Source organism: Terrapene carolina, unplaced genomic scaffold (genome assembly GCF_002925995.2).
Source record: "Terrapene carolina triunguis isolate 2854851 unplaced genomic scaffold, T_m_triunguis-2.0 Scaffold112, whole genome shotgun sequence".
Lineage (NCBI taxonomy): Eukaryota > Metazoa > Chordata > Testudines > Emydidae > Terrapene > Terrapene triunguis.
Genome location: NW_020664463.1, coordinates 14,817,319 through 14,842,831, shown reverse-complemented (window position 1 = coordinate 14,842,831; position 25,513 = coordinate 14,817,319). Strand labels below are relative to the sequence as shown.

The following is a 25,513-nucleotide window of genomic DNA, read 5'->3' as shown; positions in this document are numbered from 1 at the left end:
ACCGTCAAAAGGATCTTGTCCCATTCTTCTTCATGGAAGGTGATCTTATAGCCCGCAACAACATCGATGGTGTGATGGCAGCCCTCAACATCGTTCATGATCCAGATGAGTGGAGACTGTTCATTGATTCATCGAAGACGAGTCTTAAAGCTGTTTTACTGCATAATGGCAATGTTTTGCCATCAATTCCAGTTGGTCATGCAGTCCATATGAAGGAAACCTAGGACAACATGAAACAACTTTTGAGGTGCATAAACTATGACCAACATCAGTAGCAGCTTTGTGGCGATTTGAAGGTTGTTGCTCTCTTGCTTGGTCTGCAGACTGGATACACAAAGTACTGCTGTTTTCTCTGCGAATGGGATAGTCGTGCAAGAGATTCCCACTACATCAAGAAAGATTGGCCACTCCGACAGTCATTGGCGCCTGGGAGGAAAAGTGTTCAGCATCCACCACTTGTTGAATCAAGGAAGATTTTGTTACCACCCTTACACATCAAGCTGGGTCTGATGAAGAACTTTGTCAAGGCCATTGACAAAACACAAGCAGCTTTCAAGTACCTCCGTGGAAAATTTCCAAAGCTAAGTGAAGCTAAGATAAAGGAAGGTGTCTTTGTTGGTCCTCAGATTCGTGAACTTCTTCGAGATGATGCATTTGACCATGCACTGTGTGGCAAGGAAAAGACGGCATGGAAAGCCTTCCAGTTGGTGGCAATAAATTTTCTCGGAAACAACAAGGCAGACAACTACAGGTTGTTGGTGGAAAACCTCCTCAAGGCATACAAAAGCCTTGGTTGCAACATGTTACTAAAGATACATTTTTTGCACTCTCATCTAGATTTTTTTCCACTGAACTGCGGAGCAATGAGCGACGAGCACGGCGAGCGATTTCACCAGGACATTGCAACAATGGAGAAACGCTATCAGGGCAAATGGTGCCCATCAATGCTTGCAGACTATTGCTGGACAGTGACAAGAGATGCTCCATTTAATGAATACAAGAGACAAGTCAAGAAGCGTCGAGTAGACACTGAATAGGACTAAACTATATACATAATAGTTTTTTGCCTTTTGTTTCATAATACATTTTATTTATATAACCCTTTTGCTGATTTTTAAAGAGTTACATAAACAGGACAGGTGAAATATTATCATGTAAAGCAACCATAAACACATGAAAAGACCTAGGTTTACAATTTATGATTAAAACTCTACTATCTACACAATATACATAGACATAAAATGTAAAAACTTAAATATCTTAGAAACAGTAGCCAATCAGTTGTTTTAATTGTCATATTTGAATTCAGCACATCAAAATATATAATAAATAGCACATTTTATCTCTGAAGCAGACGACTTCTCAAAAATTGTAGACCAGTGTTACTAGTTTAAGGAACCACCTCTGGACCTGTGTCAAATCTCTTTATTGAGTATCTCCAAATATACCATCTGTAACTGATATCCTGGATCCCATTAGATAGGGATCAGGCCTAATAATAAGATAAATCAGAGGCGGATTATGGGTTTGTAGGGCCCTGGGCCAGAGAAAGTGGGGGCCCCTCCCCACCCCTTCTGCCTACAGTCCTCCTGCTCCCACCCCCAGCGCTCCTGTGGGGAGCTGGGTCAGGATGCGGGGGCTTCTCCCGCCCACCCGGTGCTGCTGCTGGGGAACAGGGTCAGGGCGTGGAGGCTTGTCCCGCTCTACCTGCCCGGCGCTCCAGCCGGGGAGCGGGGTCGGGATGCAGGGGCTTCCCCCCGCTCCTCGGCAGAAGCGCCAGGCAGGTGGGGAGAGTAGGGCAAGCCCCCGCGCCCCAACCCCGCTCCACAGCAGTAGTGCCGGGCAGGCGGAGTGGGTCAGGGCAGCACCCATTTTTCCGGGGGCCTCACAATTTGCCAGGGCCCCTGGGCACAGTGGCCCAGTGGCTAATCCGCCACTGGGATAAATGACGTCCTCCTGAACACAGATGAGGGAAGATAATGCCCAAAGTCATTATTCTGGATCTGCGTGGGGCATATTCTTACTAAAGCAGATGGCAGATGAGTGCACCATGACTAGCTGCAGCAGAGCTCTGTGAAAATTATTATTTACAACTGTGATGATGTGGGGACAGTCTGTCTTATGAATTCTGGTTGATATTATGAAGTTGTATCATTAATTGCTGTATCAAGGAAAACCTCTGTATGTGTATCCACCATGAGCGGGCAGAGTTGTGTTATGTCTTCCCCAGACCCAGGACAATGGGAAATACTTAATGTTAACTGAGGTGCTTTGAGCAGGCAATAGATATGCCTAGGTAGTTTGCACAAGGTGGGAAAAGATATTTCTTTCTTGGGGGTGGGGGAGATTGGAGCACCGGAAATTTGCCAAAAAGCAGAACAAAGAAAGCCAGGTGTTGGAAAGGTGGCATATAAATAGGGAATGCTTGCTGTGAGACACACTGTATCAGGCGGTGTTGGGTAGTAAGAGAGGAAGGGCATGGAGCAACCAAGAACACAGAAGGCAAGCTGGGCTGAAAGACTCCATGAGGAGCAGCAACCCAGAAGCCTGATGGGGCAGGGAAGGGCAAGTAGGATTTACTATGAGCAGATCTGTGTATTTCTCATGCTATGAAACAAAGACTCTTAATGTGTTAGCAACCTATGCAAAGGTCTGTATGTGTTACATGCTTTACAACCATTATAGGCCCTGACCCTGAGAGAGTTAAACTGTAAGCCAGAGGGCTCTTATCTTTGGTGGGATTCTGGGACTGGGTGTGTGTAGGTTGTTGGGATACCAGAGGGAAAAGGGGGTCAGCACTGGTCCTGGGGACTAAGGCATAGGGTTACCATATGTCCAGGTTATTCTGGACATTGCCTCTATTTTGAGACTCTGTCTTCTGTCTGGGCAGATTTTTCAAATAACAGGAAATGTCTGGGATTTTTGCAGAGCAGATATTGCAGCTCAGAAAGCGCCCTGATTGGTCCGCTTCCAGATTGGTCCCTCCCCTGTATCCTCAGCTGATTGGACCATTCCCCTGCAGCCACAGCTTCTGGATCCTGCCCACCCAGACCCCGGTTCCCAGCCCTGGGGAGAGGGTCCTGCAGGAAAGTGCTGATTGATCACAGAATCATAGAATATCAGGGTTAGAAGGGACCTCAGGAGGTCATCTAGTCCAACCCCCTGCTCAAAGCAGGACCAATCCCCAACTAAATCATCCCAGCCAGGGCTTTGTCAAGCCTGACCTTAAAAACCTCTAAGGAAGGAGATTCCACCACCTCCCTAGGTAACCCATTCCAGTGCTTCAGCACCCTCCTAGTGAAAAAGCTTTTCCTAATATCCAATCTAAACCTCCCTCACTGCAACTTGAGACCATTACTCCTTGTTCTGTCATCTGCTACCACCGAGAACAGTCTAGATCCATCCTCTTTGGAACCCCGTTTCAGGTAGTTGAAAGCAGCTATCAAATCCCCCCTCATTCTTCTCTTCTGCAGACTAAACAATCTCAGTTCCCTCAGCCTCTCCTCACAAGTCATGTGCTCCAGCCCCATAATCATTTTTGTTGCCCTCCGCTGAACTCTTTCCAATTTTTCCACATCCTTCTTGTAGTGTAGGGCCCAAAACTGGACACAGTACTCCAGATGAGGCCTCACCAATGTCGAATAGAGGGGAATGATCACGTCCCTCAATCTGCTGGCAATGCCCCTACTTATACAGCCCAAAATGCCGTTAGCCTTCTTGGCAACAAGGGCATACTGTTGACTCATATCCAGCTTCTCGTCCCCTGTAACCCCTAGGTCCTTTTCTGCAGAACTGCTGCCTAGCCATTCGGTCCCTAGTCTGTAGCAGTGCATGGGATTCTTCCGTCCTAAGTGCAGGACTCTGCACTTGTCCTTGTTGAACCTCATCAGATTTCTTTTGGCCCAATCCTCTAATTTGTCTAGGTCCCCCTGTATCCTATCCCTACCCTCCAGCGTATCTACCACTCCTCCCAGTTTATTGTCATCTGCAAACTTGGATGGTTGTCAGTCACTGGGTCCTGGGCTTGCGCCAGTCACCATGACAGGGAGTGACACTGCCCCCCATCTCAAGTGAGCGCCCGCACCACAGGTACCCCCTCCAGCACCCTTAACTGTATCCCCTTCCCTGCCCCCCCCCGGCAGTATCTTCTTTTGGGGAACCTGAAATATGGTAACCCTACAGTAAGGCAGGTGAGCTGATGAGCTCTATTTCCATGAAAGGATAACAGACTGAGAATCAGTACCAGGATATGTACCAGACACACCAAGGGAGGAAACACCACTGCAGCCTATTGAGACCCAGGGAAGCTTAAAAACACCCAGGAATCCTGACAGCAGTCTAGTGAGGGTATGTCTACACATGCACAGGTCTACACATATACATGTCTACCCTTCACCCTCGCTGGGTCCCAGAGCTCAGGCTCTAGCCTGAGACCAACTGTCTACACAGCAATTTTCAGCCTGCGGCCCGAGCCCAAGTCAGCTGTCCTGAGCCAGCCTTGGATTTTTTATCCCTGTGTAAATGTACCCTGAATGACCAAAAAGAGGTGCTTGATTGGATCTGTGACAAACAACTTAGGAGGTAAGCATTTTTTTTCTGGAACTCTCGCTTCATCTTTGCGTTAGAAAGTTAAAGAAAAGCCGGATGGCTGTTTACATAGTCCCATGGAACTGTTGGAATGATTGGTACTACATCTACATTGACTCCTTATTTCATCAATATCAAGATTAAGAACTAAACATTAATGTTGGCTTGATATTTACTAAAAGAGAAGTTAATGGCTTTTTAACAGCTTATGCATTTGATCTTTTAACATTAGGTTGAAAAAATTAGATCTCTGGGGACAAGGGAAGTGAAACTTACCAAAAAAAAGAAAAATGTGACCTTTATTAATTTGGTTGAATGGAATATTGTAGTTGCAGGAAAATAATAAACTGTAGGGAGAAATAAAGGTAATGTTCATTAGTATATACTTAAAATTCACCTCTGAAGAACAGCATCTCTTTGAAGATCTCTTCTCTAGCATAACCCACTGCTCGGACTCTGTCTGTATATTTACCTAAATCTTCACCTGTTGCATTTTGGAGGACGAGCCTTTTACCTTACCCTTTTAAGAAGAATGAGTAGACTGAAGCAGAAACTAACAGTTCTTTTACCTTCCAACTGAAGCCGGTACAGCATGGAGCAGTTATCTAGCACAGCTAACATACTTCTGTTTGACAGGCATGCAGGAGCAATCTATAATCAGAAAGCATTCTTATGTTGCATTACCCATATTTAAGTGGAAGTTAACCTGAAGATAGAATTAATTTTGTACTGTCAAAGTAAGTTTATCCTCTTACTCTTCCAGATATAACTATTTTTTAACAACCCAAATTGCAACTTTCAGAAATACAGCAATCTAAAAATAATATTCATATTATTTTATCTGTGGTGTTTTTCCATTTATAAAATCAAATATAGTATGCGTGAAAACTACCTTTTCCACAATCTCTGATCTCCCCCAAATGGACCATAAGTACCTCTATTACTTTGCAACAATCACTAGGGTAGAACGAGATATTTTTGTAAAGTTTCACACCAAAACAGGCATGAAGAGATCTGTTATACAGATTCCTGGTCAATTTGCTGTGGATTATTTTAGAAAGATTCTTCCAAAGTTCAGATAGCAAAAAATTTTATAAGTCTCCTAGAAAGGAAAAGACATGACTAAGGAAGAAGCCTAACTAGTAATTAGATTAAAATCAGATCTCGTAGATTAATTACCAATCATGACAGCTTAGATTTATAGAAAAACTATTTTACATAATGTTAAACTTTCAAAGATTATCTTTTTTTCCCCCTGTCCCGCCAAGGCATCTACATAGCAACTATGGCAGCCTGACTAAAGATAACAGGATATGAAAGTGGTATCAATAAAAATAATTGGAAAACACTAAAAATATTTAAATAAAAAGTGGTATAAACAACATTAAATATGATGGTGTGAGATAAAGGGGTTTTTGGCACGGGTTTAGGATGACTTCTGTAACTTCATTTGTGATTTTGCCAGTTGAGTTGAATAGTCACTCTAAAATGCCAATTAAACATTTCAAAATAAAACCAGAAAATGGTATCACACCTTTATATATTTTACATCAAATACAAAACGAGGCATGTGCACACCATTTCATTTGAACAATGTATTTTCATTACACCAGAAATGGTTTATACTCACATGATTGTCATAAATTGTCAAAGCAGCCTCATAGTCACCCTGTAAAACCAAAGGAGGATTGTGTCATGACCTTTAGGACACAGTGTCCGTAAGTGACTGCTAGAGTTCAGTAATAGCAAATTTTAGAAGAATATCAGTGATCCCATCAATAAATGTCCATGTGCAACATACCCAGATTAGATATGGGAGAGGTGAACAAGTGGGCTACCTGATTATTATTTATTATGTGTATTATAGAGTCTAAGAAGAGAGTACCTCAAGTACATAAAAAGCAATTATACATAAAAATAAAATAAACTCTGGAGTTATTTTGTGGCTTTCATCCAAAACTTAATCAAAGAGCTCTGAATAAATTTAAAGGAAAATTCAACGTGGATTAATACTAAATTTACCACACAAAATTATCATGGAAATCTCATTTCAGTGGATGTGCAAAACAAATGCAACATATAGTACATGTTAACACATGGGTATTGGGAGGGGAGCCGTAGGAAGAAAAGTAACTTGGAGAAGGTTTCAATAAAGTAAGGAAGGGGTTTGCTTTATCTTACCCTCTCCAGTGAGGGTGTAACATGAAGTTTTGTATTAATTAACTGCTAAATTGGGGCAAATTACAGTCTTTGTCATTAACATGTATTGCCTCACCAACTCATACTGCTTTGCCACTTACATACCACCATTTATTTCCCTGCTAATTTTTGCCCCCAACACGTTAAGTGCTAAGTATTATTAAATCCAAAGAAAATATATATTGCAACCCAATAGGTTCAGGATAACTTACACATATTTGTAAAGAGTTTAAATAGATCTTAAATATTTTTAAGACTAGGGGGAAATTAACAGCATAAAATCTCTCATTTCTTTAACATAGTGGCCCTATTGGTCTCTCTCATGTAATTTTTGCAAACTCCAGGCTCTTACATTCTACGTGTAGGAAAAAATTGTACACCTCTACCCTGATATAACGCGACCCGATATAACCAAAAACCACAAATTATACTGCAGTATTTCATAAAAACATCCAAATAGAAAGAAGGGAGGAAAGCAGACCATACCCTTTTTGTCAGGTCTGCCTGTTAATATGAGAATATTAATCCGACTGGAGCAGATAGTATATAGATGTAGAAGTGTGCTCATACCTTTTCAATAAAATACAAAGCCCAGTGCCAGTAATTATGGCAAGCAAGCATGTCACAGTCCTGAGAAGAGAGAGAAAATATTTTACTTCCAATTTAAACTCTGATTTAAACAGATCCAGGGCATCCAAATCTGAGGGCCTAATAAATCAGTAGATATTAGAGCCAAGAAGCTTAAACTGTTGTTCCAGTCTGAAAACTGACAACAGCACATTCTTACTCAGTAGACTTGCTCTTTGTGGATATGTAGAGAGAGACAAATATGGAACCTCACAATTCAAGTTCTATAGAGCAACTTTTCAGAGCAGAACTGCATTTTGAATCAGACTCCACCTCATTCAATGGCACCTTTATTGGAAAACCTCTACACAGACTGGACTAACTTCACGCCTGCCTTTCCAGCCATAGGCTGACAGCATAAGGTCAAATAGTCCTCTCCATTACACCAATGGCAGATTAGCCACTGGGCCCATGGGGCCTGTGCCCAGGGGTCCCCACCAACTGGGGGGCCCCTGGAAATAATCCGCTGCCCGGCAGCAGAAGCCCAGAGCCCCAGCCACCGGGCAGGCGGGGCGGGGGAAGTCCCCGCACCCCAACACCACTCCATGGCTTCTCCCCACCAGGCGGGGAGAAGCCCCCCCCACAGCCTCTCCTGACCTCATCCCCGGCCAAAGCTGCGGGATAGGGGAAGCCCCACCCGTCCCCCCCGCAAAAGCTGCAGGGCAGCAGGGGAAGCCCCAGCACCCGGATCCCAGCTGTGGCCCTGGGACTGGAGGAGCTCTCACTCCCCATTGCAGCCCGGGGCTGTGGCAAGCAGACAGAGCTTCTCCAGTCTTGGGGCCTCAGTGAGGGGCAGAGGGGAGAAAGGAGCAAAAGGGGTTGTGGGGCTGCAGTGGGAAGGTGAAATGGGGGGGACCCTCGGTGGAACAGGGGCAGGCCCCACCCCCAGGGAAGGGGCAGAAAGGGGTGGAGCTGTGGGCAAGGCCACAGGCAGAAGGGATGGGGAGGGACCCCCCACTTGCTCTGGCCCAGGGCTCGGGAAACCTTAATCTGCCTCTGATTACGCTGGCACAAATCCACTGAAGACAACAGGGTTGCACCAGTGTAACAAACAGGAATCTGAATCCACAATATATTGGGGGCAACTCAGATAAGTACAATAATCACAGACTCTAAAACTACCTATTCCTGCCCAATGGAGAAGTTAAAATTAATCTTATCTCTAAAGGAACAGAGTGCTCATTTTAGTGGTAACTACTTCAGTACAAACCTCCGAGATGTGAGAGAGTTCTCCATATGTCAGCATTTTATGTTGTTTACATACGCCAGTGGTTTATCGTAACTTGTTTAATATTAAACTACAACAAGGACTCTACTGACTCAGGTGGTTAAATGTTAGACATAAAAGTGACATTAGCAAGTTTGGCCTATACAGTAATCTGTTCCAAATGTCACGCAAATAAGATTATTGGTCCCTTCCCTATGAATAAAATGTAGCTTCTTAGTGCTGCATAGGCTAACCTATAAGAAATGCCTTGGGGAAGGGTGTGGCCTAAGTGCACCCCTCAAAGGGATTTAGGCACCTAAATCCAGACCAGTGGAAGGTGCCTCCTTCAGCTTGGGAATCACAAGCATGAACCCTTTCCTGGAGTTAGTGCCTAAGTCCTTTCTTGCAAAAAGCTGTTCTACTTTGTACAAATAATTAAAGTCACTGGGCCAGAGAAACAGTCATTCTCACTCTATAGCCCAGTGGTTAGGGCACTCACCTGGGATGTGGAAGACCTACGTTCTAATGAATAATTATTTATATAAAGTGGAACAGCTTCAACAGGACAGACTGAGAGAGACCCACCCCATAATATCCCATAGCCCAGCAGTTAGGACCCATTCCTGGGAGGTGGCAGACCTGGGTCCAAATTCCAGGTAAAGTGGGGATTCCAACCAAGGTCTCCTAGATGAATGCTCTCACCACTGGGGTAAAGGCTGTAAGAAGGTGGCAGCACCTTCCCGCACAGGCTGCATTTTATGCAAAGCCCAATCCAGTAGGCATGCTCTGAGCAAGCTTGCTGAATTGGGCCCTGCAGATGAGATAGGTAGGGCAGCCCTAGTCTGAGGATCCTGCTGGCTCTTAGGTGTGAGCTAGGTGTCCAATCATCGGAACACAGTGGGCCGTGAATATGCCCAACAATAGAAATGTAGGTTCCTAGGGGACATTACTGCAGAAACTTAGGCACCATGGGACTTTAGGTATCTACAAGGTTAGGCAGCAGTTGAGAGAGCACTCAGGTGCTTTTGAAAATTTCACCCACATTTTCTATTTATAGTTCATTACAATTTTGTTTGTTAGTTTTGGTGCCGTGTTTTTGTTTGTTTTGTTGCTGTTGTCCTCAAAGTTGATCAGCAAAGGGAAAAAAAAAAATCTCTCTCTGAAATGTGATATGCCTGAACCTTCAGGGAGTGCTCAGAAAGCTCTCTGTCAATAATACTAATCTTGATATTGAAGATTTCTAATTTTTAAAAACAAGCAGAAAACAACCCCAAACCTCTTTAGGCCTTCTTGATACAGCTCTGCTCCCTGAGTAGTGGAACTGTCAATTGCAAGGATAAAGCTCATTCCTACAGCAGACAGACCTTTCTTGGAGCAAACTCCTGTGGGTTGTAAGAACCACCACAAACTTCACCAACCTTCTGTTCCAAGTGCAAGGTGCATTTCTTTGATACCTTTCCTTCACTATTAAATACATTGCATACAGCAGACAAAAGTTAAAAATCTACACACAATTTTCTGCCTGAGGAGAAAGAAAGAAGGAAAAGACCCACATGACAGATACTGGTTATGTTATTTAGTTCTCAATCTTTCAGACTACTGTACCCCTTTCAGGAGTCTGATTGATCTTGCATACCCCCAAGTTAAAATCTACTTGCTTACAAAATCAGGCAGAAAAAATATAAAAGTGTCACAGCACGCTATTACTGAAAAATTGCTTACTTTCTCATTTTTACCATATCATTATCAAAATCAATTGGAATATAAATATTGTACTTAAATTTCAGTGTATAGGATATAGAGCACTTTAAACAAGTCATTGTCTGTATGAAATTTTAGTTTGTACTGACTTCTCTAGCACTTTTTATGTAGCCTGTTGTAAAACCAGGCCAACATCTAGATGAGTTGATGTATCCTCGGGAAGACCTCTGTGTACCCCCAAGGGTACACATACCCCTGGTTGAGAACCACTGATTTAGTGCATTACTGGACCATGCTCAGATGGATATGATATAAGAACATGAACAGAAAAGGGCACAAGCACCATTTTCCTTTCCAGTCAATCTTTTAACATCCTCCCCTCCCCAAAAGCAAACACAAGTTGAGGTCTTTTACAATCTTGCTTTGATTGTGTCTCCCTACAATTCATTCTATGTTCACTAATCTTTTCATGAAGTAGTTTTGTCAAGTCCCTCAATTTATTCTTAAATTGCTGATCTTAGGCTTAGTAGAAAGCTCATAAATTTCACTTTATTGCCTGCATATCAGAGCAAAGGGCCCATAGCCACAGCAGATAAAAGCATCCTATGCACATATATATTGCTCATGATCCAAATCACAAGTGGCATGTAAAATGTTTTATCTACTGGCCACCTCCCTTTGGGTATGTCAAGCCTGTGCTTGAGCCAGGGCTCAAGCCTAACAATCCTTGCACCTACACTGCAATTGCACTAACCCAGGGTCCCAGGACCCTGCAAGACTGGAGGATCCAAGCTTGAGTTCAGCCAGTAACCAAGGTCTGAGCACTATTGCCTCACAGTGTAGACACAGCCCCGCTTGACTCAGGTCCCAAGAGTCAGCCAGAAGTATCCCAATTTCATGGGACAACTTCCTTAGTCCTCTCTATCCCAACAACGTGCAATTCACTCTATTGAAAATGGAAGCCACCACTCCCTCTTTGCAAATGGCAACAGCTCATGTCAGCATTAACCCATTCTCTTTGGATCACTGATCTGCAAGCACACTATCAGAGAGCCTCCTGGGTTTGCAGTGGAGAGCAAACTGATGAAGCCTTTTGCAAAATGAGCTGCTTCCTGGTAATGTGTGTGGGGGGGGGGGGGCGTGGGGGACAAAGCTTTCCCCACAGTGCACCATGGTCCTAGGGCTAGAGTGGCCACATTTTGGGGTGGGGAGGGGCAGCATTAGGGACTCTGGATATGGTTACTTTGACTTGGGTCTGCACTCTACTGTGTGGAAGCCAGAGCCTTAGGGTTAAAATATAATGTAGAAGCTCAAGCCCAGGGTTCCCTAGCATGGGTCACCTGACTAAAGCCCCACTAACCATGGGCTTACATTGCAGCGTAGACATACTCAAAATGTCTAACAACTCTGTTGTGCTTATGAATTGTGAAATATTTTTATATGTAAGATCACATGCTAGTTAAAGATGCCTTCAGAACTTACCTCAATATTTCGAGGTAAAATATGAGAACTAATAGAATTTTGGGTGAAATCTTGGATACACTGTAGTCAATAGAAAAACTTTTATTGACTTCAGTGGGACCAGTATTTCACCCATTTGCTTTAAAAGTTTTTATTTAGGTCATTAAAACAGAAACTTCAGGGAATGAGTTTGGAGTTGTTGGGGTTTTTTTGTTTTAATTGTGTATCACTAATCTCAGCTATAAACACTGAGGGGAATTTTTGGATGACTAATACCCAGGGTGGATTTCTGAAATATGGAACTGTTGTTACATTTTCTGCCTGTTGCTTCCAAAGTGGCATGAATGGAGATTCCATCTTGAAGCAGTAGTTTCCTATTATTTGTGAAAGTCTACAAATTTCATTAGGAAACAGATCTGATTAAAAGTATGTTACATAAAGAGGAATCACTAGTATTTAGTGGAAGGAGGAAAAAACCCACAGTCAGCCACATCAGAGGAACTGTTAAGGAAATTTACCTTCCAGTTGTTTTCAGTTTGCTTCATAAATGTCAACCCATTCTTCAGGTCTGCTTTCATTTCATTTATGTGTGCTATAGTATGGACAGACCATGCATCTGACTGGTTTATAGCTAAGGCCTGGTAGTGGGAAAAGAGAAAATAGCATGATGCATACCGGGTAGATTACAAATAACTGTACATACTATTGCGAGTATAGAAACTGAAGAATGTTTCTCATACATGATGGGTATTAAGTATATCTCTGCTTATAACTTCAATCATATCCTGGGAGACTGGTTTCAACAGAAAGAAGAAAAAAATGTATGCTGGATGAGTTCACTTGCTAGCATCTATTGAACAGATACCAGTTGCAAAGTAGTTTCAGAATGAAGGCCTGAACCAAGACCACCGAATTACACTTCATTTTACAAACTTTCCTTATCCTTCAGGCTCAGAAGAGTATATGGCATGGGCAAAGCCATGATTTATGCCCATCTCATACCCTCCATATGGGGAGTATATGAGTTGATCACTTGCTGTAAAAGAAAATAATAATACGGTTCCTTGCAGTTAACCACTTTTCCTATAACAAGAACATGCTCTGCTAAGTTCTGAATATCAGACAGCTGCATCTTTACTATTCCAACAATTCTCCATTCATCTGTAAATCCCCCCGACATTGCCCACAAATTTCATTTGCTGTCAATTTAATGTAAAATAAGAGATTTAAGTTCTATTACTTTCAGCAATCTGGCACATATAAGCAGTTTGGCAAAAACATACGAAGATGCCAATAGATTCCATTTGTGCTATAATTCATGTAACTTTCCTATTTTACTGGAACCCTTGGTCATGTGGTTATGTTGCCAGATTTTCATTACCACTGCAAATGAGATCATACTTATAAAGAATGAATGACATATACCTAATTTACCAAGGCATTATGCAGAGTGCGCATCAGATTAATCTATTGCACGTCTGATATTTTACTAGGGGGCTGTTACCATTCCTAAGATTTGATGGCAAACGGACACAAGTCTCAAATGCATTTCTCAATGACAAGTTTCCATTTTATTCTCTTCAGCTTGCATAGCAAGATTCTGTCTGTCCTTCACTCTCATCCTTCCCTCCCCCCTCCGATCATGAATTTAAAAAGCCAGCAAAAACTAAGGAAAAGGGGGAAATCCCCTATTCTTAGGTCTCAAAGGCCCATAACCTACCATGAGGATGTGGCACATGAACGGTTATGAATTTGAGAACAGTTGCTTACTTTTGTTTAATTTATTTTAAATTGTCATTTATCTTCTCTCTCAAAGGAACATCTGAATACTAAATAAGATTAAAAACTTAAAAACCTTTTAGCACCAATAGTGTCCTGTTTACCTCATTAGCGAGCTTTTCAGCACGATCAAAATAATTAGTTTCCATCAGTCCAAAGGAGTATATGCCTTTCACATAGCTAAACAAAAGGAAAACCTCATTTAGAATTAGGAGGCTAAAGCTAGTATTGCAAAGCACATTAAAAAATTTCAATACAAAATAATTCTTCCACTGCACATATTAATACCGAATAGTGGGAAAAGGGGAAAGTACACAGAATCTGATTTTTTTCCTACAAAAAATTAGCATATTGAGGAAATGCCCAACTTTTTCTTTCCCAACATACCTGGAATGGGAAGATATATGTATTCATGTTTTGTGCTAACTACAAAAAAAAAATCACACAGAACTTTGTGAGATGCAGAGTATTTTAAAGAAATCAAGTACAGTATGTTTACAATATTCAGTGCATATATTTCCAAAGTATAATGTTGTAGATATTGTATCATTTTCCCAATTTAATATATTTTGAAGTGAAAAGATTTTACAGAGAGGCGAAAAAGGGTACTTTATGTCTGGGTAATGTAGCAGTTTTCTTTCCCACTGTTCTACTGAAGCTCTGCAAAGTATAATAAAATAGATACCAGTGCTTATTCCCAGACAAAAAGGAATCATTAAGATGCATTTAATTAATTACTTGCACTCATGATATCAGAATACTGTAGTTAGTCAGAGCAAAAGCTTGAAATTCTTAAGTTTATATTGGACATCTCAAAAAGTCAGAATTTGCTGTTCTTCAGAGAATCCTAACTCTGCCTACTATGCTGTGTGTTATCCACATGACATTGTTGGGTTCCCATGCTAGGTACATCAAATACTGTCAAAGTTTTGTCAGCTCTTTGTCCACTTTCTGGAGTGTACTCACTGCAACTAAATACGGTGGGTCTTTGTGCAGGCAGCAGGAAAAAGGGGACAGGGCTCCTTTAAGGTCCCTACTGTACTTGGGTTATGAGGAAGGGGAAACAGGAACAGACTTACCCGACTGGAGCAAACGGAGGAACAGGAACTGGCCAGATTTGGGGGAGTGAGGTGCACGAACCCAGCGGAGAAGGGGAAGGTATTTATACCCTGTGTATTCCAGAAGGATCTCTCTCTCCTCAGTCACTGTCCAGCAGCACTCACCCTCCCATCTACGGGAGCAGACTTTTTATGATTTGCTGTGGACATTGAACTTGTTGCTTTTTCTCTTTTGGGGCTGGGAAGGAATTATACCCTCATTGCCAGATTGGCTGAGGCGTGGTGGGTTTTTTCTCCTGCCTCACAGCAGGTCAAAGACCCAGTGGGACAGGAAGGAGTCAAATGTCAAATTTAGTAGGTAGCAGATGTGGCAGGAGTCCAGTGCAGATACTTGTTACAGAGGGGATACCTGGTAAACAGGAGTTGGAAGTGGACCTAAGGGAGGGCATAGCTCAGGAAGCTGCGTAAGGGGTACTTGGGGCTCCTAAGGTCTGGAATAGAAGGGAGACAACACCCGCTTTTTTCCAACTCCTCTTAACCCTCAGGGAAGGTAGTAGGGTCCCAGCAATAGACTGGGAAGGGAGAAGGCTGACAGCTACCCTCCCAAATAGGCAGAAACAATTAACAAAGGCCTGAACAATTTATTGCCATGTATTCCCAGATATGTAAAGCGAATAAAATTGTGGCCTAATTAAACCACATCCATAGCACCTTGTCTTTCTTCCTGCATAGCTGAGGTAACAAAGTAAGTTTGTTTTGGAGGAAGAGATACAGTATGCTGGTCACAAGGTTGTATTCATACAGCTTATAGTGTCAGGGAAGGAGCTGGTTGCATATGGATGCTTTGTACATCTACCTCTGTATGTCAACCTGTATGTCACTTATAAATTTATCTCTGCACTCACCTCTAAATTTCTTTTATAATTCAAAGTTAAAATCCTTTCATGAGTTTAATGCTAGTAGCCTTTTTTGCCTTTCAAGAGTTTGAATTTTTTGTTTAAAAAAACCCAAAACCTGTTCTAATGCATGTTTGATAAGTAACTATGTCAACATATTTAGATTATCTTGCATTAATTCCAGAAGACCAAACTGGATCATCCTGCAGCATTTCATGAAGCACTAGAAGTTTTAGATGGGTGCAGCACAGCAGCCCTCTTCCTGAGAGAGCTGGCTCAGCATGCACACTTAGTTATTAAGTTGGGCAGCAAGCAGGCTGAACTAGATTTCCTCGTTGCACAACTCTTTTTAGGAAAATCCCAGTTCTTATTTCAGAACAACGGTTTGGCAGTCCAAATTAAAACCGGGTCCCACGGCTGCATTTTCCTCTCCCAGTTCTGCTTCCTTCTTGTAAAGTCTTGCAGCTTAGCTGTACATTCTTTTGAGTAAAGACCATGGATACAAAACTGGCCCAACAGAAGTCAATGGGAGTTTTGCCATTGACTTTATTAGGACAGGATTTCACCCCATGTCTTCATATATCATTTGTGACATTTTTGAGTACTATAAATTAATCAACATCATCAATGACCCATTCAGACAAAATCTCAGTTAAAAACAACTGACCAGTGGGTCAATAGGAATGCAAAAAAAAAAAAAAAAAAAGTTCATTCTTATACGCATATTTTTAAAGCCAAGGGTGGTTAGTTGGCACTCCCTTATCTGTCCTCAGGCAGTGATTGCAGGAATAATCGGGAAAAGTTTGCAACAGCCTCACACATTGCTGACCAGAAGCTTCTGAACTTATGCAAACCAGAGGTGGCGATCCACAGACATCTGAAGATCAACTCTTGCATACCTACTAAGAGGAATATCAGGTGTCCAGTAAGGATAAACACGGGCCACAGAGTCTCGCATCTGAGTGTGACATCCCATGTAAAAGTAAGTGGCCTGGGCAAATTTGAGCGCTAGTATGTCCGTTGGATGGTCCCGTAGAATTTGATCCCATACATCACAAGCTTTGGGAAAACGCCTAGAGAGAAGAAAAAATATTAATCATTGACAGAGTCAGCAAGACCTAACTGTCTCAGTCTAATATTTCTAAACTTATAGTACTCCAGCAAGTGTAAGTGAAAAACCTAACAAGAAGTGACAATTTCCTAGCTTGCGGGAATTTTTCTTAATTTATAATATACACGATTGTTATACTGTCTTCACAGAGTACTTTCTACACAATCATGTATATGGCATTCTTTGTTACTAGTAATGCACTGTAACAGAAGGGAAAATGAATTACCTTTTGGCCCTGATCTTGCATGTTGAGCCACATGGGAAGATCCTCACACCTGCAGAGAGACTCACGGAAGTTCATTTAGTTCCTCACAGGTGCAGGGGTCCCGCCATGCAAACTGAACTTGCGGGGTCAGAGCTTTAGTGATTTCATTCCTAACCTTTGTTATCAAATATTAGCATTAAAAGTATTTTCATATTGACAGAAAGCAAATAACCAAAACTAATAGCGTGCAATATTTTTGACAGGATATGCAAACTCAATATATTTCTGTAAATGCTCAAATCCCCAAAGTCCTAATTTTCTGGGAGTGCTTCCAACTATGTATCATCTCTCCTTTTTAGAGGAAACAGAGCTTGTGGTGCAGGGGGGCTATAAAAAGAAGAATAGGAAAAGACTGCTGCAGCCCCAGCTCCATGGGATGCTATGCTCAAGTTTCAGCATAACCAAAGATTTACCCCCTTGAGTGGTTTTAGTTTTAAAAATAATTTAGTCCATTATTGGAATAATGGTAGGTTTTAAAATACAGAATGCTTAAAACTAATTAAGTTTAGTATGCTGGCACCATAACAATAATTTTTATTATGATATTGCTTGTTAATTAGCACAGTGATGCATACAGTCACTCAAGAGGACTGAAAGATGCCAAGTCAACAATAAAAATGAAAATGAAATAGCAACATGCAACTACACTATACACATTTTGAATGATAAAACCCTCTCCACCTCTTCTCCTCTAAAAACTAACCGCTTACCCACTGGCAAACATGTCAAGTGCAGAAACGTGTAGCTTCTCCCTCTCAGTCAGTGGTTGCGATTCTGAAAGTGCCATCATCTTGTTCATCGCACTGTCCAGCTTTTTGTCTAACCTCACTGAAGTTCCAGTGCCAATCAGAACCAAGCCATTAGCAATCACGTGTCCCATCGCTGAAGAAAGCAGCATTGATAAACATTAGACACTAAGAGTTGCAAGTAATTTAACAGGTGCAGAAGCTCTAGGCTAAACTATAGAGAGAAGTTTAAATGAGAGCCAGAGGCAGTAGATGGCAGTAGTGCTAGAGACTGGTTAGGATCCCAATGGAAAGCCCAGGCAACTTAAGGTACATCTACACTGCAACGTAAGCCCAGACTCAGGATTGAGCCCAACCCCCCTTCCATCTGCACACAAATCTCTCAGACTCAGGTTTGTACTTAGGATCCTAGGAGCCTGCAGGGGTGAAGGGTTCAAACCCAAGTCAAGCCAAGACCCAGGATTCAAACTCTTGCTTTGTAATGTAAATGCAGCCTCTTGACTTGGGTCCTGTGAGTCCACCAAAAGTATCCCACAATCCTCTTGGCCAACTTCCTTTGTCTTTTCTATCCCAAGAATCTCCAATTGACTGCAGGGAAATGGAAGTAACCCCTCTAAGTTAAGTGCAGCAGCTGGGTGTCAGCCTTTAACACTTCCACTGTCTTCTGAACACAAAGCTGCAAACACACCATCAGAGAGCCATCTGTATTTGCTGACCAGGAGAAGCCTTTTGCAAAGCACGCTGCTTCATGGTCACAGGTACGCAGCCAGATTTTGGTAAATCCCTGGTGCGAGGCCAGCAAAACAGTGGACTTTAGTAAGAGTACAAGGAATGACCATACATACCAGCAAATAGAGAAGAAGCTGGCAGTGTTGCAAATTTACCAAACCAGTGATCACTGCAGGGAGCAGATTAAGCGGCTCAAGACTGAGTACAGGAAAACCAGGGATCACACCTCAGGCAACATGCCTGTTTTATGAGGAGTTTGACCAGGTGCTGGGCACTGTGCTGAGCACAGACCCAGCAGTGGTGCATGATGAAGTGGTCAGCTGGGATGGCACCCTGCTGACCCCAGAATCCAGCATGGTGACTAATGGGAGCCAGCAAAAAGCGCCAAGTGAGGCCAGCAAAGTGACTCTGTTGCTGAAACTGTTCCCAAAGGAGGCTTTTGGGCAGAGCACCAGCAGCACATCCTGAGGCCATACTTGGATGACCTGTTTGATGTACCTCTGAGGAACAGTCCACTGTGGAGCCTGCAGCAGCCACAGAAGGGACAGAAGCCTGCATTGAGCTATGTGAGACAATAACCCTCTGTGTTTTGTCCTGTTCCAGACCGCTTGACCTCCATTCACTGCAGTACCTCCATAGCTTGCCCACAGTGCAGCAGAAGCCTGGGCTGACGTACCTTCACAGACCATTCCAAGTGGAAGCATTTCTGTGATGAACTTATGGTTAAAGTTCTAAACAGGGACAACAAGCAGGTCCAGTACCAAAGACAGAGGGACTTATGGCTAGAGGAAAAGTATGGTGAGCGGCAAGAGGAAAGGCTCAGGCTTGTTGCATATCTTGAGGACAGGGTTTCAGCATGAGACCAAGCACTTGCTTCACAGTTCCTGGAATAGGAACAGCAGCTAAGGGAGGAGGACAGAGCTCAGCAGAAAAAACTGTCTGAACAGCGTATATCGCTAATGGCTGCAAGAGTATCGGGTCCTGCTGCAATACCTGCACCATGGCATGAGTCCCATGCATGGTACCCTGTGATGCAGTCCAAAAAGAGCTTGAAAAACTCCATGGCTGGGTGGCCCATGCAAACTTGCCCCATGCAGCTCTCCATATTTTCCCATGCAGCACTCCCCACCCCCAGCACAAAGGGCACGGCAAACAGGGAAAGGAGGATGGGTAGCGAGGGCGGGGAGTAGCGGACACGCAATGGTAGGGGGCTTCAGTCTTGTACATGGTTTCACTTTTTGTGTAAGGTTCTGTTACTGGAGTTTTGGTGTGGTAATGGCAGCTGGCCTGCCTGGCAATGGGCGAATGTTGTACTTTTCTAATACATGCTTATAAATAAAGCTTTTTATTTAATCAATATAGTTTATTGCTATCACTGCATCACATCATACTATGTGTATTTAAAATAATAAAGGTAAACACATGATCAGGGACAATTAGGAATTAGCATGCAAACACTATTACATCAATTTGAGGTTCACCACTTTCCCCACCATTCATTTTTTCCCTGTCAAGTGGTCACTTTCTTTCATTAATCCTATCATACTCATCAGCCAGCAGGAGGAGATTGCATAGCAAGCATTGTCTCCTCCAGTCCCTAAGCACATCACCATCCTCAATATGACTGAGATCCAAATCCAAGCATGTACCCCCAAGTTACTATTCATTTTAGTAATTACATTTCATAGTTCATTTGAAGTACATTTTTTCAGCCCATTTCTCATGTTTGCCTTTTAAAAGAGATTGTCCTAAAGGGAAGAAAAAGGGCTATCTTGTAGAACATAAATAAAAACAATCAGTATATTTTCAGGATCCAGCCCTTATGCTTCTGCGTGTGATACTCCTGGGAGAATTCTGCGCCATATTCATACCTTCCACAGATTTCTTGGCTCCCCCGCAGAAAAATGGGGGAGCCAAGAAATCTGTGGGGGACACATGCCCCTTCCACAGCAGCCCGGGCGCATCTGCTGTGGAGCGACGTTAAGGGGGTGGGGCTGGGCACACGCCTGCGTGGGAAGGAGTGAGAGAGACTCACTCTGTCCCTCTCTTCTCTGTTGCTGCATCCCGAGCTTGGAGCCATAGGACTGTGTGAAGCAGGCTCTGTCCCTGAGGCAGAGCAGAAATGTAACAACTAAGCAGGCAAGGTGCTAATGTTCCCATTGTTAGTTAATTGTTCCCATTCTTAGTCAATTGAGGCTCCTTCACCTTGACAGAGTGGTGTAAAGGAGCCTTATTGTAAATGACAGTAACAGAATCCTCAGCTAGGAAGAGCTATGTGCTTTCTTGCTTTTTCTCCTGTGCCAGAGAGGCACAATGGGGGTAGATTACAAATCAGGATCTATTTTATTTATCCATTAAAAAAAAATGCAGGACAATGATTAGCAAACCTGTACGGCTTTCATGTGTGAAAGTCTGAGCAGTTTAAAGCAACATTCTACTTTACAGAACACCAAACACCGGTAATGTAATTTAAATGAAAATCCAGGATTATAACTGGAATGCAGGGTATTGGTTAACAAGTATTTGTAACTTAACTTCCATGTGTTTAGGAAATGCTGAATAGTTATTGTGATTTTTTTTCTGTATGGTAGTTTAGATAAATTACCAAAATAAGTGAAACTGGCATGATTCTATTGCATTATTTTGACAAATAAAATATGCAGAATTTTGCATTTTTGGCACAGAATTCCACCAGGAGTAATATGAAATAAGTTAACCATATAAAATGACTGTACTGTATGTTCAGCCTCAGTGATAACCATTAAAAAGGTATACTTACTAAAAGTTGGATCTGCTGCTAGTAACTTGGAGAGACATCCTTCAATGCCTCCTAGACTCTTATCATTGGTCCATGTGACATACTATAATAAAGAGTGAAATTGACTAGAAATTAGGAGAAATTAAGTTTCTTTTCATTGTCCCAATTGAGTGAATTCAAAAGTAACAAGATAAATGGTAACGGTGAGACTAAGTTTTTTCAGATGTAATTATCTAACATGTCATCAATAAATGAGGGAATCTGTTTCTTAAAAATACATTGTTTAACCTGACTCTCTCCACTTAATTAATAAAAAGGGTAAACAATTCAAAAACCAACTGCCACAAACACTATTTTTATGCTTGTCAGTCCCTTCAATGCACGTTTTATCAAAACTCTTCCCTACCTGAGTCAGCGTAGCATCAAACAGTTTGCAGGCCTCATTACTAGTGGTGGATAGGACAAGTCCAGCATCCTGCCAGGCCTATATAAAAAACAAGATGTGAGTATGCAGTGTTGTCATAGCTATGTTGGTCCCAGAATATTAGCACCTTTTCCAGACTGAAGAAGAGCTCTGTGTAGTTCAAAAGCTTGTCTCTCTCACCAACAGAAGTTGGTCTAAAAAACATATCACCTCACCCACCTTACCTCTTTAAACAAGATGTGAGACTGTTTACTGAATACACTGATTTTCCAGATGTCATGTAAGCTGAGGTATAAGAATTGAAAGAAGGTTACCGGGAATTTAGTTTCATCTACTTACAAAAGTGTACAGGACAACTTGAGAAGCTATGTGAGCCTTTTATTCCACTACAATTATATTTGAGGAGTCCTCTTAATGGGGATAGAAAGGACGGAATGGTAGTGGTGGAAGAAAGACAAGGCAAATTGCACAATACTGTGGAGGATCCAGATATGCTATGGGTCTTGTAATTTTAGGATCAGTCTCTCTTTAACCTTCAATTGTATACTAGTCCCATCTCTTCAGATATACCCCTTTCAAAATGCTTATGTGGCAAAATAAAATCCTTGCTTTGCTTCCTATCAAACCAATACCACCAGTGATACTAGGGGCCCAAATTATCTGCTGGCGTAAATCCACGGAAGTCAACTGAGTTATGCCAGCAAAATATTTGACCTAAGGATTAATTTATAGAACTAGTAGGGACATTTGATAAGGCTAAAATATAACAAACACTGAAAGAATTATGCGGTGCACAATTTTACACACAGATTATATAACAGCCTCATTCTATAAACTCCATGGCAAACAACTCATTGCGATAACAGAGGTTTCAGATCCACCAGGGTGATTTATAAGCAGGAAAATTAAAATAAGACCTTTTATTAGCTGGATGAGGTGATGTATGTTTTACACAATAGGGTGGTTGGCTGTGGTGAACTGGTCATGAATGTCCTTAGTGGTATTCCTGAACAATCCCCATAGTCAAATAAAAAATCTAATGATAATTCCTAATTTGCCATCAGATTGCCCATGCAACCTTAATTCTGCTCCCTTGTGCATATACATACAGTCTTTAATTACATAATATTTCTTTTCCACGGGATGGATGCACAAAGAAGTGGGATGAAGGTTGGATGGGAAACCTTAAATCTCATTTCCTAACTTTCAAGTGCTTGACTTCGCCTCCTAAATGACATTTTTTAACTTTGTATCCAAAAAGCTATCTAAATACACAGACCACTTCCCACACTCTCTTTCTATACTGGTATCACTAGCGCTATTTAGACTACAAGCTTCTATGGGCAGAGACTCAAGTTAACACATATTATGCACTGTATAATGCTAGGCACACTTTAAGAGCTACACAAATAACTACAGTCAAACTCAATTTTTCTTCCATTACATAGAATTTACAGAAAATACAGATGGAAAGACCTGGAGCCATTTAATAGATTCTCCTGCTAATGGAAGAATATTCCTTATATATTTTGCAGTTTTTTACCTAGCCTCATTTTACAGTCTAAAATATTTTCTGATTCTAACCATGAACTCAAGTGTGGAAATTTGAAGCAACTGGCAGAGACATCTATTTTAATTAACAATTTCAGGGTTTCCTCAGTGTGATTGGATTAAAGATCACATGCAAGTAATTTAAGTAAACTGAGTGCTCAAATTACAGGTCTAAAAAGACCATACTGGAATCCAAATTTACATCTTTTGTTTAGTATTTGTACTATGTACAGAAATATGGCAAAAAACACCAGCAATAAAGAAAGGAAAAGAGGTAGGTAGGCTGTATAACTCTGTATATATATTGATAGTAAGACTTTGCCTGCACTAGCCTTATTTCTGAAAAATATTCCACTGCTTCTGATGCTAACTCCACATAGGGTGACCAGACAGCAAATGTGAAAAATCGGGACGGGGTGGGGGTTAATAGGAGCTTATATAAGAAAAAGACCCAAAAATCGGGACATCTGGTCACCCTAACTCCACAGGTGGTATCAAGCATTGGAATACTGGAGTAGAAAAGGTGCCCTTGGCAGACAGCATTATATCTATCCTGTTATGTAGACCTCTTTGTGCTTTGCCTGCACTGTGTTAGCAATGGCAGGAAGCTTTTTAGAAAGCAGGATGGTGTGGACAGTGCTTATGGGGAGAAGCAGAGACCAGCAGAACTGCTATATGTTGTATTGCCAGCTATAAACTCTGTATGGAGCAATAGTGCAAATAGGGAAAGGGGGTCTGAGCCTCCTCTCCCTTTCCAGCTTTCCACTATATGCTGAAAACTTTAGCCTGTTTCACTCTCCCCCATTTCCCATTATAGATATTGTGCTTGGTCATTAACATTCCTCCCCACCCCAAAGCCAGCTGGACAGGACACAAATAAAATTTTTCACCCAAATGTCTCAAAACATTTCACACACACAAGTAGCAATACAGCATCCCTGTGATTGTTTGCACTGTTGTAGCCATGGTGGCCCCAGAATATTAGCCAGACAAGGTGGCTGAGGTAATATCTTTTATTGGACCAACTTCTACTGATGAAACATACAAGCTTTTGAGCTACAGAATAGAAATTGTATGGCGGGCCATGAATGCTCACAAAATTGGGGTTGAGGTGCAGGAGGGGGTGAGGGCTCTGGTGGGGGGTGCAGGCTCTGGGATGGGGCTGGGGATGAGGAGTTTGGGGTGCAGGAGGGTGCTCTGGGCTGGGGCCAAGGGGTTCAGAGGGTGGGAGGGGGCTCAGGGTTGGGGCAGGGGGTTGGGGCATGGGGAGAGGCTCAGGGGTGCAGGCTCCGAGCGGCGCTTACCGCAAGTGGCTCCCAGAAGCAGCAGCATGTCCCTTCTCTGGCTCCTACCTGGAAGCGCGGCCAGGCGGCTCTGCGCGCTGCCCCATCTGCAGGCACCATCCCTGCAGTTCCCATTGGAGCACCGGATGGGGCCATTGGAGTGCATAGGAGCCAGAGCGGGGCCATGCCACAGCTTCTGGGAGCCGCGTGGAGCGGCCCCCGACCCTGCGCCCTAGCTGGAGCACCGGAGTGGGGCAGACGCCAGATCCCGCTCTCCAGTGGGAGCTCGCGGGCCGGATCTGGCCGGCGGGCTGTAGTTTGTCCACCCCTGATGTAGCTGGACAGCTTGCACCTTTCACCACCAGAGGTCGGTCCACTGAAAGATATTACTTCACCCCCCTTGCGTGTCTGGCATCCCTGTGAGACAGATGCACTGTATGTTATCCCCCACTTTCAGCTAGGGAGCCTGAGGCTGGGAGAGGTGAAGTGCTTGCAAAAGGCAGGCTGGGGCAGAATTGGGGATGGGACCCAGGAGCCATGGGGTAAGTCACCACCACAAAACCCGCTGTGATTGCGGAAAGCAAACGGCCGCTTGTATTCATGGTATTTAAGAACAGGCGGGACAATCGCCTGTCGGGAGGCTCAAGGTTCACTTGGCGCTGCCCGCGCCTGGAACCGGACTAAGCCGCCGCTCCAGGTCCCGTCCAGCCCCATGTCACTGTGGGTGCGGGGGCAGGTTGTTGTTTTTTGTTGGGAGGGGGCGACCAACCAGCCTGCCCCACGAACTGCACCTGGTAGAAAGAGCCACCCCCCCCCCAGCCCATCGCAGCGCGCGGGCCCCAGGGCGGCGGCGGCGGCTCCCCCCTCACCTTGCAGTCTCTCAGCGGTACCATGTTCCCGGCCCCTTCTCTGCTCCTCGGGCTGCGCCGGGCCCGCCCCCAGCAGGGAGACACCACCCCGGGCGGGGCGGGGCACGGGTGGATCGGGCTCCGCTGAGCCAGTAGCGGCCCCTGGAGGTCAGAGCGCTGCGCCCCCAGCCGGCTGCGGGAGGGCCCGGCCCGGCCCTGAGCCCCAGACCAGGGAAGGGAGGAATTTGGGCGCCACATAAAACGCGGGGGCGGGGATAGGGCC

At 43.3% G+C, this 25,513-nt stretch overlaps 1 protein-coding gene across 1 annotated transcript; it reads right to left on the bottom strand.

Annotated features, from left to right (window-relative positions):
• Positions 1-4,489: 4,489 nt before the first annotated feature.
• Positions 4,490-25,327, bottom strand: LOC112120006 (tetratricopeptide repeat protein 38). Its single transcript, XM_029911686.1, has 11 exons — positions 25,252-25,327; positions 21,531-21,608; positions 21,146-21,227; positions 17,602-17,773; positions 16,415-16,588; positions 13,666-13,741; positions 12,301-12,420; positions 7,357-7,416; positions 6,218-6,256; positions 5,157-5,238; positions 4,490-4,934 (listed from the first exon to the last, which is right to left on the bottom strand). Exons 1-11 carry the CDS (start codon positions 25,273-25,275, stop codon positions 4,816-4,818), a joined length of 1,026 nt encoding a protein of 341 aa, XP_029767546.1. The 5' UTR covers positions 25,276-25,327; the 3' UTR covers positions 4,490-4,815.
• Between the last annotated feature and the right edge of the window lie 186 nt (positions 25,328-25,513).